This window comes from Bombina bombina, chromosome 10 (assembly GCF_027579735.1).
Source record: "Bombina bombina isolate aBomBom1 chromosome 10, aBomBom1.pri, whole genome shotgun sequence".
NCBI classification, from domain to species: domain Eukaryota; kingdom Metazoa; phylum Chordata; class Amphibia; order Anura; family Bombinatoridae; genus Bombina; species Bombina bombina.
Window position 1 is genome coordinate 190,823,880 of NC_069508.1, and position 15,376 is coordinate 190,839,255.

A 15,376-nucleotide genomic window follows, 5' to 3' on the forward strand; every position below is an offset into this window, starting at 1 on the left:
AAGCTGCCACCGGTTTAACACACTACAGCACGATGCCACAGTCTCTGCTGTGGCCCTACCTTCCTTGGGGATTAGTTTTGGAACGAAAACAAGCCTCCCTGAAGTCCTTCTGCAATCTCTGGACTCTACATGTGAAGCTGCATGAAGCTGACTTGCAAAACAACTGCGCAACTGAGGCTCGAAAATTAGGCCCCCTCCCTCTTCACTCCGGAGTTGTGGGGCCTTCCTGAGTCAATTTCGGTGTCTAAAATTATGCCAGGCGTAAAAAAAAACCTATAAAGTGTTCCAAACATGATAAACACTTGTGCAAACATCAGATTATATTAAAAAATAATCGATTTTCCCCATAACAGTGTCCACCAGTGATTTAAGCCCTTTTAACTAAGCCATCCTTCTATACTGAGTCTGAGAATATGGCCTACCTTCCCACATGGGGATTTCTGTCAGTCTTCTAGCATTACCAAGTCTTGTTAGAAAAAAAGTGACTGAGCATACCTTAAGCAGTTAAGCCTGCAAACTGTTCCCCCCAACTGAAGTTCTCCAGTACTCAACAGTCCTGTGTGGGAACAGCAATGGATTTTAGTTACAACATGCTAAAATCTTTTTCCTCTCAGCAGAAATCTTCATCACTTTCTGCCTCAGAGTAAATAGTACAAACCGGCACTATTTTAAAATAACAAACTCTTGATTGAAGAAATAAAAACTACAAATCTAACACCACATACTCTTTACCCTCCCGTGGAGATGCTACTTGTTAGAGCGGCAAAGAGAATGACTGGGGGGGCGGAGCCTGAGGGGAGCTATATGGACAGCTCTGCTGTGTGCTCTCTTTGCCACTTCCTGTAGTGATTGAGAATATCCCACAAGTAAGGATGAATCCGTAGACTGGATACACCATGTAAGAGAAATACACTTCTGTTCTAATATATATGGTGTCGGAACTAAATGTCAATGATGAATAACGAATATATGCACATGTCTAACTGCTGATGGTTTAGAAAACGGTGCATTGTCAACTCCGTGAGTTTATTTTATTATATTATTTCATCTGCCCAGGGGAAAACCAAAACCGACCATTATTACATAAGTCGCATAACGAGGATTAAAAAGACAGTCCAATTCACAATGTTTGTTGTTTAAAAAAGATAGATAATGCCTTTATTACCCATTCCCCAAACGTATGTTGGAGAGAATGCTGGTGTATTGGCAATATGTTGCACGTCTGGTGGGAATGCAGTACAATTAAACCTTTATGGAAAGAGGTTGAGGGATTGGAAAAATATTTGTTTGGAGACAACTTTACTCTCCAATTCGCTCAGGCCCTATTAAATGCCATATGCCCAGGTACCTGTAAATTAAGATTAGCGCTGTTTCAAATTGCCACTAATGGGGCTAAATCTATAATTGAAAGACACTGGAAGAAAACTTTAACCCCCTCTAAAAAAACTCTAGATATCTAGAATAGAAGAATTACTAACCTTAGAGGGTTATGGATCTTTCAGGAAACAAAAAATAGATTTCTTTCACAATAATAATTTTTACTGGACACAGTTCAAACACTCAATTGGCCAATGATGGGTTAACAAGAATACAGAGGTCTCCATCCTCATCCATCCGTTCAAAATATTTCATTTTAAGCACTTAAAGGGATACTGAAACAAAACATTTTCTTTCATGATTCGGATAGAGCATGCAATTTTAAGCAACTTTCTAATTTACTTCTGTTATCAATTTTTCTTCGTTCTCTTGATATCTTTATTTGAAAAAGAAGGCATCTAAGCTAAGGAGCCAGCAAATTTGTGGTTCACAACCATGGACAGCATTTGTTTATTGGTGCTGTCCAATCAGCAAGGACAACCAAGGTTGTTCACCAAAAATGGGCCGGCATCTTAACTTAAATTCTTCCTTTTCAAATAAACATACCAAGAGAATGAAGAAAATTTGATAATAGGAGTACATTAGAAAGTTGCTTAAAATTGCATGCTCTATCTGAATCACAAAAGAAAAAATTTGGGTACAGTGTCCCTTTAATGTGATAATTGAGGCAGTCTGTATCACCTGATAATGATGCTGAACATGTTATGTTATATCATATTTTTTGTTTCTACTTTGCTGACTTGTTATTGTGAAAATCTCAATAAAGAATATAAAAATAAAAAGTAAATGGGAAAGTTGTTTAAAATTCCATGGCCTATCTGAATGATGAACGTTTAATTCTGACTAGACTGTCCCTTTAAATGTAATTCCTGGTTACAGAGTAACATTTTATACATGTCTTGGTTGGATATTTACCTCTGGAAACCCCCATGTTGGGTCCCATCTTCAGGCGTGGATGTATGTGGATAACTGTGTTCCAGACAACGTCACAGGCAAAGTGTCCAGGCATAAAGTGCATGGTGGCTGCCAGATAATTTCTTGGTTGGTAACTCTCTTCCCCAGAGTAATCTACGAAGAGGAAACGCAGCATCAGAGAAATGCACTCTCAAAGGATAAAGGTGTATTAATATCCTTAAACTACTAGATCATGTATCAATAAAGGGACACGGAAATTGCGATATACAATATGTGACAGGACATAAAAGTGCAAAAAGAAAATGCTCTGGATTTAATCATTACACTACTGATTGCATATAACCTTATGTCTACCCCTTGCAAACAGGTTTGCAATACATTTATATTAAAAGGGGCACAAAACCCAAATCTGCTATTTTATGATTCAGATAGAGCATACTTCTTTAAACAACTCTAATTTACCTCTTTGTGCAATAGGCAGCTCTATGCGTTTTAATCAACTTTTATTCAACTTTTAATAAATGTTGTAAGCTGTACCAAATGGATGTTGGGTTGATGCTTAAATAAACGGGCATTCTTCCCTTAAACCCTGTGAGTATACTATTTGTGACTACCGTGGTTGTGAATTTACTGCACTATTGTGGATCCTTTTCTTTTGGGAGGTACACACGGTTGAAAAGACTGATAGGCAAGACACCTGGACAGCTTTCTATTCCCTGAGTGACACGGCACCGCCTATTGCACAAAGACCTATTCCAGTATACGGCTTGGGAGAACCGGGGCTGACTGCGACCACTGAAAGGGAAGTGTTCTAACACGGTTTGTTACTTTGTTGCTATATATTTACCTCCAATTTACCTCTATTGTCAATTTTGCTTAATTCTATTGGTATCCTTTACTTGAAGGAGCAGCAATGCACTAGTAGGAGCTAGCTGACCACATTGGTGAGCCAATGACAAGAAGCATATATGTACAGCCACCAATCAGAAGTTAGCTCCTACCACCTGCCTAGGTATACTTTTGAACAAAGGAAATCCAGAAAATTAAGCAAATAAGGTAATAGAAGTAAATTGGAAAGTTGTTTAAAATTGTATGTTCTATCTGAATTATTAAGGAAACCGTTGTGTCCCTTTAATTAATAAATTTACAGGAAATTTAGTTTTGAGTTTAAAGTGAAGGTAAAGTTTTTGCATCCATCAATCGTATTTAGAATCCTTTTACTAAGTTAAATGCAGTCGCTAGCTTTTTTTAAAAAAAAACACATTGATTTATGTAATTTTATACTTATATTTTTCTTACGGTTCCCTTCTGAATCTCCTCCCATTCACCATTTCCTGGTTTCTGATACTGTGACGTATAAAGCGGTCCCACCCGCTCTATACGTGCCTACTCAGCTCGTGCACATCGAGCGTCGAATAACCGCGCATGCGCATCATTTTTCACTGTCATCTACACTTATTAATATAACACAAGATATGCTGTTGGTAATAGGAGCGAAACAAATGTTTCCACTTTTTTGCCGTTTTACTTCTGATGCGGTCGCAACTAATCCTAAAAAAATCAAGTGGATAATGCGCATGCGCCAAACGTGAACGCGCGCGCTTGGCAACTGCGATGTACAAACTGTCACGCATGCGCATCTCGAAGCATCCCATGATGACGTAAATTGACGGCCGCCTAACGGCCAAAGAATCAATTGGATGGCTGAACAACGTGATCGTTGTTTATAAAAAAAAAAATATTTTACGGGTTGATTTTCGGATAGCCGAATAGATGACAATAATATGCGATATCGCAGGTAATATAAAGATTTAGAAATATTGATGAATGAAAGTTGTATTTATTTGGCTTAATATGTTAAATTATTTAGAATAGACCGTTTTTGTTTACCTTCACTTTAATGTCCCTTTGTAAAGTTTAGTAACATCCTCACCTTCATTTGCGAGTAGACGCTGGCGATATGAGGCATACGGGCTCTCACTTTTCCAGATGTCCTCCTCGCTCTCAGCAACCAGAAGGTTGTTGCACAAGAGGGTTTCATGAAGATCCTGAAGCAGCAAACGCTGGTGAAAAACAAAGCATAGTAAGGAGGAGGAGGGCACGGCTGGTTAAAACGGAACTGAAAGACGCTAAAAGAACATTCAACTTAGTTGTTTTACCATTCACTTAAAGAAACAACAATCAAACTAAAAATGTTAAAATATTGGGGGGGGTTTAGAAAAGATTAAGGCCTCAGTTTATGAAGCTGTGGATGATGCTTTTGACCCTTGGCAGTGTCCTAAGACCTCTCTGCAACCTCAGAAGTGATCTCCCGCTTGATTGGTTGCATGAGAGTAGGATGCAGGGGCTGCATAAGATTTTGCTTGTGTAATGATAAATGGGGGCAGCAGAAACTATCTCACTCCCTTCAATCCAGCCTGCAAACCTTGTTTACTCACATATTAATAAATGGGGCCTAACTCAAAACCGTTTGAATTGATATTGAAAATAAGAGGAAGTGCATGTTTGTGCACAACTGATCCCTAGGGACAGATGGCTCATTGGCTAAAAAGGACACTCCAAACACCAAAAATATCTCAGGGGTTTTATGTTATAGTAAGGATAATTCCAACACTTCTTTTTGTAAACAGGGATATGCCTCCCACGCATGAAAACAGAAAATACATTTATTCAATGCAGGATATCCATTTTCTCAAACAATAAAACTTGTAACACATTCAGGAGTAGTATTTCTGGATGTAACAAAGAAAACAAAAACTAGTTTTGGTGTCACAGCTGATTCAGTTTAAAAAAAATTATAGAAATCTTCTTAGGTAATGTGGCCATAGACCAGCATTATGCAAAAACCAGTGTACAGCAGCACTGTAATTATATGCACTTTATTGCAGACTCTGACAAACTATGCAACGTTTCTGATCTAATGATCCTTAATCATGTATTACTGTTAGATCAGAAACATTGTATACTTTGTCAGAGTCTGCAATAAAGTGCATATAATTACAGTGCTGCTGTACACTCGTTTTGGGATATATCTGTTTGGGGCTTTTTTGGTGTGAAGCCTCACAGCGTGCACGTTTTTGCTACCCTGGTGTTAGAGGTCTTTGGAGTCATAAACCAGCATTAAAGAGGTCATCATTATATTCTGTTACCAGCACTAGTAGCCAAGACAAAAACACATTTAATATTGATTCCTGATTTATTACCTGATTAACAACTCGGCAGATTTCTCCCACTTTCCTTACAATAAGCTGGTGAAGCCGTTGACTTTCTTCAACCTCTTCTAATCCATCATGAGCAGACCCAACACTGAAATGAGCAAATATCCTTAAAGTCCAAAACTTTCATGTTTCAAATAGGGCATGTCATTTTAAACAACTTTCCAATTTACTTTTATCACCAATTTTGCTTTGTTCTCTTGGTATTCTTAGTTGAAAGCTAAACCTAGGAGGTTCATATGATAATTTCTTAGACCTTGAAGGCCGCCTCTAAATGCATTTTGATCTTTTTCACCACTAGAGGGCATTAGTTCACGTGTTTCATATAGATAACATTGAGCTCATGCATGTGAATTTACCATGGAGACAGCTCTGAATGGCTAAAATGCAAGTCTGTCAAAAGAAGTGAAATAAGGGGGCAGTCTGCTGAGGCTTAGATAAAAGGTCATTACAGAGGTAAAATGTGTATTATTATAACTGTGTTGGTTATGCAAAACTGGGGAGTTGCTAATTAAGTGATTATCTATCTTTTAAAACAACAAAAATTCTGGTGTTGACTGTCCCTTTAATATGTCAAACATGTACTGCACAGGTCAAGCGTAAAGGGACATTAATCCCACTCCACCTAGAGAAGCAAAGAGCAAACTGTTTATACCAGCTAATTGATTTGTAGCATTTGCAGGTTACAGAATTTGCTTTTTGGGTTCTCTAGTAAGCATGAAATAAAAATATGTTTTAGGAAAAAAAGTGTTTAATGTCCTTTTAAATAAATATTGCAGGACACCTCATTTTAAATAAGAAGCTGTAGTTTTACTACACGTAGAGGGAGCAACCTCACTTAGGATAAAGAGCAGAGGTTAAACTTAGGACAAAGAGCAGATGTATCACTAAGGACTGGTTCTTAAAGGGTTTTTCCCCATTATTTTGTCCCCAATGGTCCATTTGGCCTGCTGGAGTACATTTAATTGTTAGCAAACAGCTTGTTTACCTATATATTGTTATTTGAAAACATAAATTATGCTTACCTGACAATTTCATTTCCATCGAGTGGAGAAGAGTCCACGGCTTCATTCATTACTGTTGGGAATTAAGAACCTGGCAACCAGGAGGAGGAAAAGACACCCCAGCCAAAGGTTTAAATACCTCTCCCCCACTTCCCTCATCCCCCAGTCATTCTGCCGAGGGAACAAGGAACAGTAGGAGAAATATCATGGTATAAATGGTGCCAGAAGATAAAATAAATTTAGGTCCGCTCATCGGAGCTACGGGCGGGAGCCGTGGACTCTCCTCCCCTCGATGGAAAATGAAATTTATGCTTACCTGATAAATTTCTTTCTTTCTTGACACGGTGAGTCCACAAAGAGCACCACAGCAAAACTGTTAAATATCACCTCCCCTCCAACCCCAGTCATTCGACCGAAGTAAAGGAGAGAAAGGAAGTAACAAGGTGCAGAGGTGTCTGAGGTTTATAACATATCAAAAAAACATGTCTTAAAACAGGGCGGGCCGTGGACTCACCGCGTCAAGAAAGAAAGAAATGTATCAGGTAAGCATAAATTTCATTTTCTTTCTAATGACATGGTGAGTCTACGGATCATCTATTTACTATTGGGAATCAATACCAAAGCTAGAGGACACAGATGATAAGGGAGGGACAAGACAGGGAACCTAAACGGAAGGCACCACTGCTTGAAGAACCTTTCTCCCAAAAGAAGCCTCAGCCGAGGCAAAAGTATCAAATTTATAGAACTTTGAAAAAGTGTGAAGAGAGGACCAAGCTGCAGCCTTGCAAATCTGTTCCACAGAAGCTTCATGTTTGAATGCCCAGGAAGAGGAAACAGCCCTTGTAGAATGAGCCGTAACTCTCTCAGGAGGATGCTGTCCAGTAGATTCATAAGCCAAGCGAATGATACTCTTCAGCCACAAAGAAAGAGAAGTAGCCGTAGCTTTCTGCCCCTTACGTTTCCCCGAGAAAACCACAAACAGAGCAGAACACTGACGAAAATCCTTAGTCGCTTGTAAATAGAATTTCAATGCACGCACCACATCTAGGTTGTGCAGCAGACGTTCCTTATGAGAAGAAGGTTTAGGACATAAAGAAGGAACAACAATCTCCTGATTAATTTTCCGATCTGAAACCACTTTAGGGAGAAACCCTAACTTAGTACGCAAAACTACCTTATCCGAATGAAAAATAAGGTAAGGAGACTCATACTGTAATGCAGAGAGCTCTGAAACTCTACGAGCACATGAAATAGCAACAAGAAACAAAACCTTCCAAGATAACAGCTTAATATCTAAGGAATGCATAGGCTCAAACGGAGCCTGCTGAAGAACCTTAAAGGGACAGTGTAGGCCAAAATAAACTTTCATGATTCAGATAGAGCATGTAATTTTAAACAATTATCCAATTTACTTTTATCACCAATTTTGCTTTGTTCTCTTGGTATTCTTAGTTGAAAGCTTAACCTAGGAGGTTCATATGCTAATTTCTTAGACCTTGAAGCCCACCTCTTTCAGATTGCATTTTAACAGTTTTTCACCACTAGAGGGTGTTAGTTCACGTATTTCATATAGATAACACTGTGCTTGTGCACGAGAAGTTATCTGGGAGCAGGCACTGATTGGCTAGACTGCAAGTCTGTCAAAAGAACTGAAAAGAGGGCAGTTTGCAGAGGCTTAGATACAAGATAATCACAGAGGTTAAAAGTATATTATTATAACTGTGTTGGTTATGCAAAACTGGGAAATGGGTAATAAAGGGATTATCTATCTTTTAAAACAATAAAAATTCTGGTGTAGACTGTCCCTTTCAGAACAAGGTTAAGACTCCAGGGAGGAGTAACCGGTTTAAACACAGGCCTGATAACCATCACCGAGTTGTTCACGCAACTAGTCCCGGATATTGATCCAACTTCTCTCCTAATGGACAGGGTCCACAGGGCCCTCACAAGACCGCAACAAAACACAAACAGAGACATAATTCTAAAAATGCATTATTATCATGCCAAAGAAAGGATATTAAAAGCATCCAGAGATAAAAAATGCATAGAGTTTGAAGGGCACAACATACAAATATTCACAGATCTAGCCCCAATCACACTCCGAAAAAACATAATTTATGTAAGAACTTACCTGATAAATTCATTTCTTTCATATTAGCAAGAGTCCATGAGCTAGTGACGTATGGGATATACATTCCTACCAGGAGGGGCAAAGTTTCCCAAACCTTAAAATGCCTATAAATACACCCCTCACCACACCCACAATTCAGTTTAACGAATAGCCAAGAAGTGGGGTGATAAGAAAAAAGTGCGAAAGCATATAAAATAAGGAATTGGAATAATTGTGCTTTATACAAAAAAATCATAACCACCACAAAAAAAGGGCGGGCCTCATGGACTCTTGCTAATATGAAAGAAATGAATTTATCAGGTAAGTTCTTACATAAATTATGTTTTCTTTCATGTAATTAGCAAGAGTCCATGAGCTAGTGACGTATGGGATAATGACTACCCAAGATGTGGATCTTTCCACACAAGAGTCACTAGAGAGGGAGGGATAAAATAAAGACAGCCAATTCCTGCTGAAAATAATCCACACCCAAAATAAAGTTTAATGAAAAACATAAGCAGAAGATTCAAACTGAAACCGCTGCCTGAAGTACTTTTCTACCAAAAACTGCTTCAGAAGAAGAAAATACAACAAAATGGTAGAATTTGGTAAAAGTATGCAAAGAGGACCAAGTTGCCGCTTTGCAAATCTGATCAACCGAAGCTTCATTCCTAAACGCCCAGGAAGTAGAAACTGACCTAGTAGAATGATCTGTAATCCTATGAGGCGGAGTCTTACCCGACTCAACATAGGCAAGATGAATTAAAGATTTCAACCAAGATGCCAAAGAAATGGCAGAAGTTTTCTGGCCTTTCTAAAACCGGAAAAGATAACAAATAAACTAGAAGTCTTTCGGAAAGACTTAGTAGCTTCAACATAATATTTCAAAGCTCTAATAACATCCAAAGAATGCAACGATTTCTCCTTAGAATTCTTAGGATTAAGACATAATGAAGGAACCACAATGTCTCTACTAATGTTGTTGGAATTCACAACTTAGGTAAAAATTCAAAAGAAGTTCGCAACACCGCCTTATCCTGATAAAAAATCAGAAAAGGAGACTCACAAGAAAGAGCAGATAATTCAGAAACTCTTCTGGCAGAAGAGATGGCCAAAAGGAACAAAACTTTCCAAGAAAGTAATTTAATATCCAATGAATGCATAGGTTCAAATGGAGGAGCTTGAAGAGCCCCCAGAACCAAATTCAAACTCCAAGGAGGAGAAATTGACTTAATGACAGGCTTTATACGAACCAAAGCTTGTACAAAACAATGAATATCAGGAAGAATAGCAATCTTTCTGTGAAAAAGAACAGAAAGAGCAGAGATTTGACCTTTCAAGGAACTTGCGGACAAACCCTTATCTAAACCATCCTGAAGAAACTGTAATATTCTCGGTATTCTAAAAGAATGCCAAGAAAAATGATGAGAAAGACACCAAGAAATATAAGTCTTCCAGACTCTATAATATATCTCTCTGGATACAGATTTACGAGCCTGTAACATAGTATTAATCACAGAGTCAGAGAAACCTCTTTGACCAAGAATCAAGCGTTCAATCTCCATACCTTTAAATTTAAGGATTTCAGATCCTGATGGAAAAAAAGGACCTTGAGACAAAAGGTCTGGTCTTAACGGAAGAGTCCACGGTTGGCAAGAGGCCATCCGGACAAGATCCGCATACCAAAACCTGTGAGGCCATGCCGGAGCTACCAGCAGAACAAACGAGCATTCCTACAGAATCTTGGAGATTACTCTTGGAAGAAGAACTAGAGGCGGAAAGATATAGGCAGGATGATACTTCCAAGGAAGTGATAATGCATCCACTGCCTCCGCCTGAGGATCCCGGGATCTGGACAGATACCTGGGAAGTTTCTTGTTTAGATGAGAAGCCATCAGATCTATTTCTGGAAGTTCCCACATTTGAACAATCTGAAGAAATACCTCTGGGTGAAGAGACCATTCGCCCGGATGCAACGTTTGGCGACTGAGATAATCCGCTTTCCAATTGTCCATACCTGGGATATGAACCGCAGAGATTAGACAGGAGCTGGATTCCGCCCAAACCAAAATTCGAGATACTTCTTTCATAGCCAGAGGACTGTGAGTCCCTCCTTGATGATTGATGTATGCCACAGTTGTGACATTGTCTATCTGAAAACAAATGAACAACTCTCTCTTCAGAAGAGGCCAAGACTGAAGAGCTCTGAAAATTGCACGGAGTTCCAAAATATTGATCGGAAATCTCACCTCCTGAGATTCCCAAACCCCTTGTGCCGTCAGATACCCCCACACAGCTCCCCAACCTGTAAGACTTGCATCTGTTGAGATTATAGTCCAGGTCGGAAGAACAAAGAAGCCCCCTGAACTAAACGATGGTGATCTGTCCACCATGTCAGAGAGTGTTGTAAAATCGGTTTAAAGATATTAATTGAGATATCTTTGAGTAATCCCTGCACCATTGGTTCAGCATACAGAGCTGAAGAGGTCGCATGTGAAAACGAGCAAAGGAGATCGCATCTGATGCGGCAGTCCTAAGACCCAACATTTCCATGCATAAGGCTACCAAAGGGAATGATTGTGACTGAAGGTTTTGACAAGCTGATATCAATGTTAAACTTCTCTTGTCTGACAAGGACAGAGTCATAGACACTGAATTTATCTAGAAACCTAAAAAGGTTACCCTTGTCTGAGGAATCAATGAACTGAATGGTAAATTGATCCTCCAACCATGAACTTGAAGAAACAACACAAGTCGATTCGTATGAGATTCTTCGAAAATGAGAAGACTGAGCAAGTACCAAGATATCGTCCAAATAAGGAAATACCAAAACCCTATTCTCTGATTACAGAAAGAAGGGCACCGAGAACCTTTGAAAAAAATTCTTGGAACTGAGGCTAGGCCAAACGGTAGAGCCACAAAACTGGTAATGCTTGTCTAAAAAGAGAATCTCAGACACTAAAAGTGATCTGGATGAATCGGAATATGCAGATACACATCCTGTAAATCTATTGTAGACATATAATGCCCTTGCTAAACAAAAGGCAGGATAGTCCTACAGTAACCATCTTGAATGTTGGTATCCTAACATAACGATTCAATAATGATAGATCCGGAACTGGTCTGAAGGAATTGACCTTCTTTGGTACAATGAAGAGATAAAATAAAACCCCAGCCCCTGTTCCAGAACTGGAACTGGCATAAATACTCCAGCCAACTCTAGATCTGAAACACATTTCAGAAATGCTGAGCCTTTGCTGTGTTAACTGGGACACGGGAAAGAAAAGAATCTCTTAGCAGGAGGCCTTAACTTGAAGCCAATTCTGTACCTTTCTGAAACAATGTTTCTGAAACCAGAGATTAAGAACGGAATTGATCCAAATTTCTTTGAAGAAAACGTAATCTGCCCCATACCAGCTGAGCTGGAATAAGGGCCGCACCTTCATAGGTACTTAGGAGCTGGCTATAGGTTTCTATAAGGCTTGGATATATTCCAAACTGGAAATAGTTTCCAAACTGATACCGCTCCTGAGGATGAAGGATCAGGCTTTTGTTCCTTGTGAGGAAAGGAACGAAAAATGATTATTTACCCTGGAAAGAAAGGGAAAGCAAAGTTGACTTAGAAGACATGTCAGCATTCCAAGTTTAATCCATAAAGCTTTTCTAGCTAAAATAGCTAGAGACATATACCTGACATCAACTCTAATGATATCAAAAGATGGTATCACCAATAAAATTATTAGCATGTTATAGAATAATAATAATGCTATAAAATTATGATCTGTTACTTGTTGCACTAAAGCTTCTAACCAAAACGTTGAAGCTGCAGCAACATCCACTAAAAATATAGCAGGTCTAAGAAGATTACCTGAACATAAGTAAGCTTTTCTTAGAAAGGAATCAATTTTCCTATCTAAAGGATCCTTAAATGAAGTACTATCTGCCGTAGGAATAGTAGTACATTAGCAGGAGTAGAGACAGCCCCATAACCTTAGGGATTTTTGTCCCAAAAAACTCTAATCTGTCAGATGGCACAGGATATAATTTGCTTAAACGTCTAGAAGGAGTAAATAAATTACCCAAATTATTCCATTCCCTGGAAATTACTTCAGAAATAGCATCAGGGAGATAAAACACTTCTGGAATAACTACAGGAGATTTAAAAACCTTATTTAAACGTTTACATTTAGTATCAAGAGGACCAGAATCCTCTATTTCTAATGCAAATAACACTTCTTTAAGTAAAGAACGAATAAATTCCATCTTGAACAAATACAAAGATTTATCAGCATCAACCTCTGAGACAGAAACCTCTGAACCAGAAGAACCATTATCAGTATCAGAATGATGATGTTCATTTAAAAATTCATCTGAAAAAAGAGAAGTTTTAAAAGACTTTTATGTATACTAGAAGGAGAAATAACAGACATAGCCTTCTTAATGGATTTAAAAAATAAAATCTCTTATGTTATCAGGAACACTCTGAAAATTAGATGTTGACGGAACAGCAACAGGTAATGTAACAGTACTAAAGGAAATTTTATCTGCATTAATAAGTTTGACATGACATGCAATACAAATAACAGCTGGAGAAACAGATACCAAAAGTTTATAGCAGATACACTTAGCTTGGTAGCTCCAGCACTGTGCAGTGATTTTCCTGAAGTATCTTCTGACTCAGTTGCAACGTGGAACATCTTGCAATATGTAAAAGAAAAAAACAACATATAAAGCAAAATTGATCAAATTCCTTAAATGACAGTTTCAGGAATGGGAAAAAATGCCAAAGAACAAGCTTCTAGCAACCAGAAGCAATAAAAAATGAGACTTAAATAATGTGGAGACAAAAGTGACGCCCATATTTTTTCGCGCCAAATAAGACGCCCACATTATTTGGCGCCTAAATGCTTTTTGGCGCCAAAAATGACGCCACATCCGGAACGCCGACATTTTTGGCGCAAAATAACGTCAAAGAATGACGCAACTTCCGGCGACACGTATGACGCCGGAAACGGAAATAGAATTTTTGCGCCAAAAAAGTCTGCGCCAAGAATGACGCAAAAAAATGAAGCATTTTCAGCCCCCGCGAGCCTAACAGCCCACAGGGAAAAAGTCAAATTTTAAGGTAAAAAATGTTAAATTAAAATGCATTATCCCAAATATGAAACTGACTGTCTGAAAAATAAGGAAAGTTGAACATTCTGAGTCAAGGCAAATAAATGTTTGAAAACATATATTTAGAACTTTATAAACAAAGTGCCCAACCATAGCTAGGAGTGTCACAGAAAATAAGACTTACTTACCCCAGGACACTCATCTACATATAGCAGATAGCCAAACCAGTACTGAAACGAGAATCAGCAGAGGTAATGGTATATATAAGAGTATATCGTCGATCTGAAAAGGGAGGTAAGAGATGAATCTCTACGACCGATAACAGAGAACCTATGAAATAGACCCCTTAGAAGGAGATCACTGCATTCAAATAGGCAATACTCTCCTCACATCCCTCTGACATTCACTGCACGCTGAGAGGAAAACCGGGCTCCAACTTGCTGCGGAGCGCATATCAACGTAGAATCTAGCACAAACTTACTTCACCACCTCCATCGGAGGCAAAGTTTGTAAAAAACTGAATTGTGGGTGTGGTGAGGGGTGTATTTATAGGCATTTTAAGGTTTGGGAAACTTTGCCCCTCCTGGTAGGAATGTAATATCCCATACGTCACTAGCTCATGGACTCTTGCTAATTACATGAAAGAAAGAAGAGATATGAAGCCAATCACTGCAGCCCTAGCGAAGGAACACATAAAATATAGGTGGAATTTTCCTTTCAGACTGGTTTTTTCATATCAGAATGGAAGCTACAGCTGCAATACCCTGGAAGAAGGGAAGGCTCTGCTTCACCGTCTTCAAATCCAAGCTGATATACCATCTACACCTACTGGGTCATCACCACCAAGAAAATTATTCCAGAAGGAATGGATTCCAGTGGGAAGAAATGGCAAAGCAAAGAAACAAAGAATTGATCCCAGACAAGAATCTGGGGAGGCAGAATCTGATGAGACTGAGAATACTTTGTCATGAGAGCTAAGTAGATCAATATACTTTGAGCACTATAAGACTAACTCACTTTCAGCTGTGACTGTTTCACTGAGATGGGCTATGCCCAATGCAGATTGATATGTTGTCTTTCTTTTTTCTTTCCTTTGTTGAAGTTTAATATTTTTGTGTGCCTTCTTTTTTCTATGTAGTTACATGTAAATTCAAGTACCCAGGTGACATACTCTTTAAATAACCCTTACCCCTGAGAGATACCGTCTAGGCACTAACTACCTATCAACCCTAGCCAACCTTTAGCACCCTAAAGTTTCTAGCCTGGTAGACAGATTGAGATACACCTAGCCTTATAAAGGGTTACTTAAGTTGTACTTCCCGTATCCCCCGTTAAGAGGGGTTACTGATGTTCATTCCAGTTCAATACAATCTCAGGATCTCCCCTCCCCATCCCCACCCTCCCTCATCCACCCCAATACCCCTCCTTAACCCCCCTCTGATCTCCATAACCCCATACTCAAATTGAGCTAAATTCAGGTTCAGGCTCTGATGCTGCTTAAATGTTATTGTTTTTTCAATTCACATATATTCTATTATTTCCAATGTTGATTTCTAATATATTATTGTTATATCATTGGTCATCTTTCTTTTGGTTACTCCATGCTACCTATGAGATGGTTTATACACCTGCCACTCCAA

At 38.8% G+C, this 15,376-nt stretch overlaps 1 protein-coding gene across 5 annotated transcripts in view; it reads right to left on the bottom strand.

The window, feature by feature from the left end:
- SZT2 (SZT2 subunit of KICSTOR complex) overlaps positions 1 to 15,376 on the bottom strand; it is a 482,374-nt gene that overhangs the window by 252,292 nt on the left and 214,706 nt on the right. For all 5 annotated transcript variants that reach the window (XM_053693604.1, XM_053693601.1, XM_053693602.1 and 2 more), the window contains 3 exons: positions 5,496 to 5,598; positions 4,226 to 4,355; positions 2,293 to 2,445 (listed from right to left, as the gene is read on the bottom strand). In XM_053693604.1, the coding sequence (XP_053549579.1) occupies positions 2,293 to 2,445; positions 4,226 to 4,355; positions 5,496 to 5,598 (386 nt within the window). The remainder of the gene's footprint in view (positions 1 to 2,292; positions 2,446 to 4,225; positions 4,356 to 5,495; positions 5,599 to 15,376) is intronic.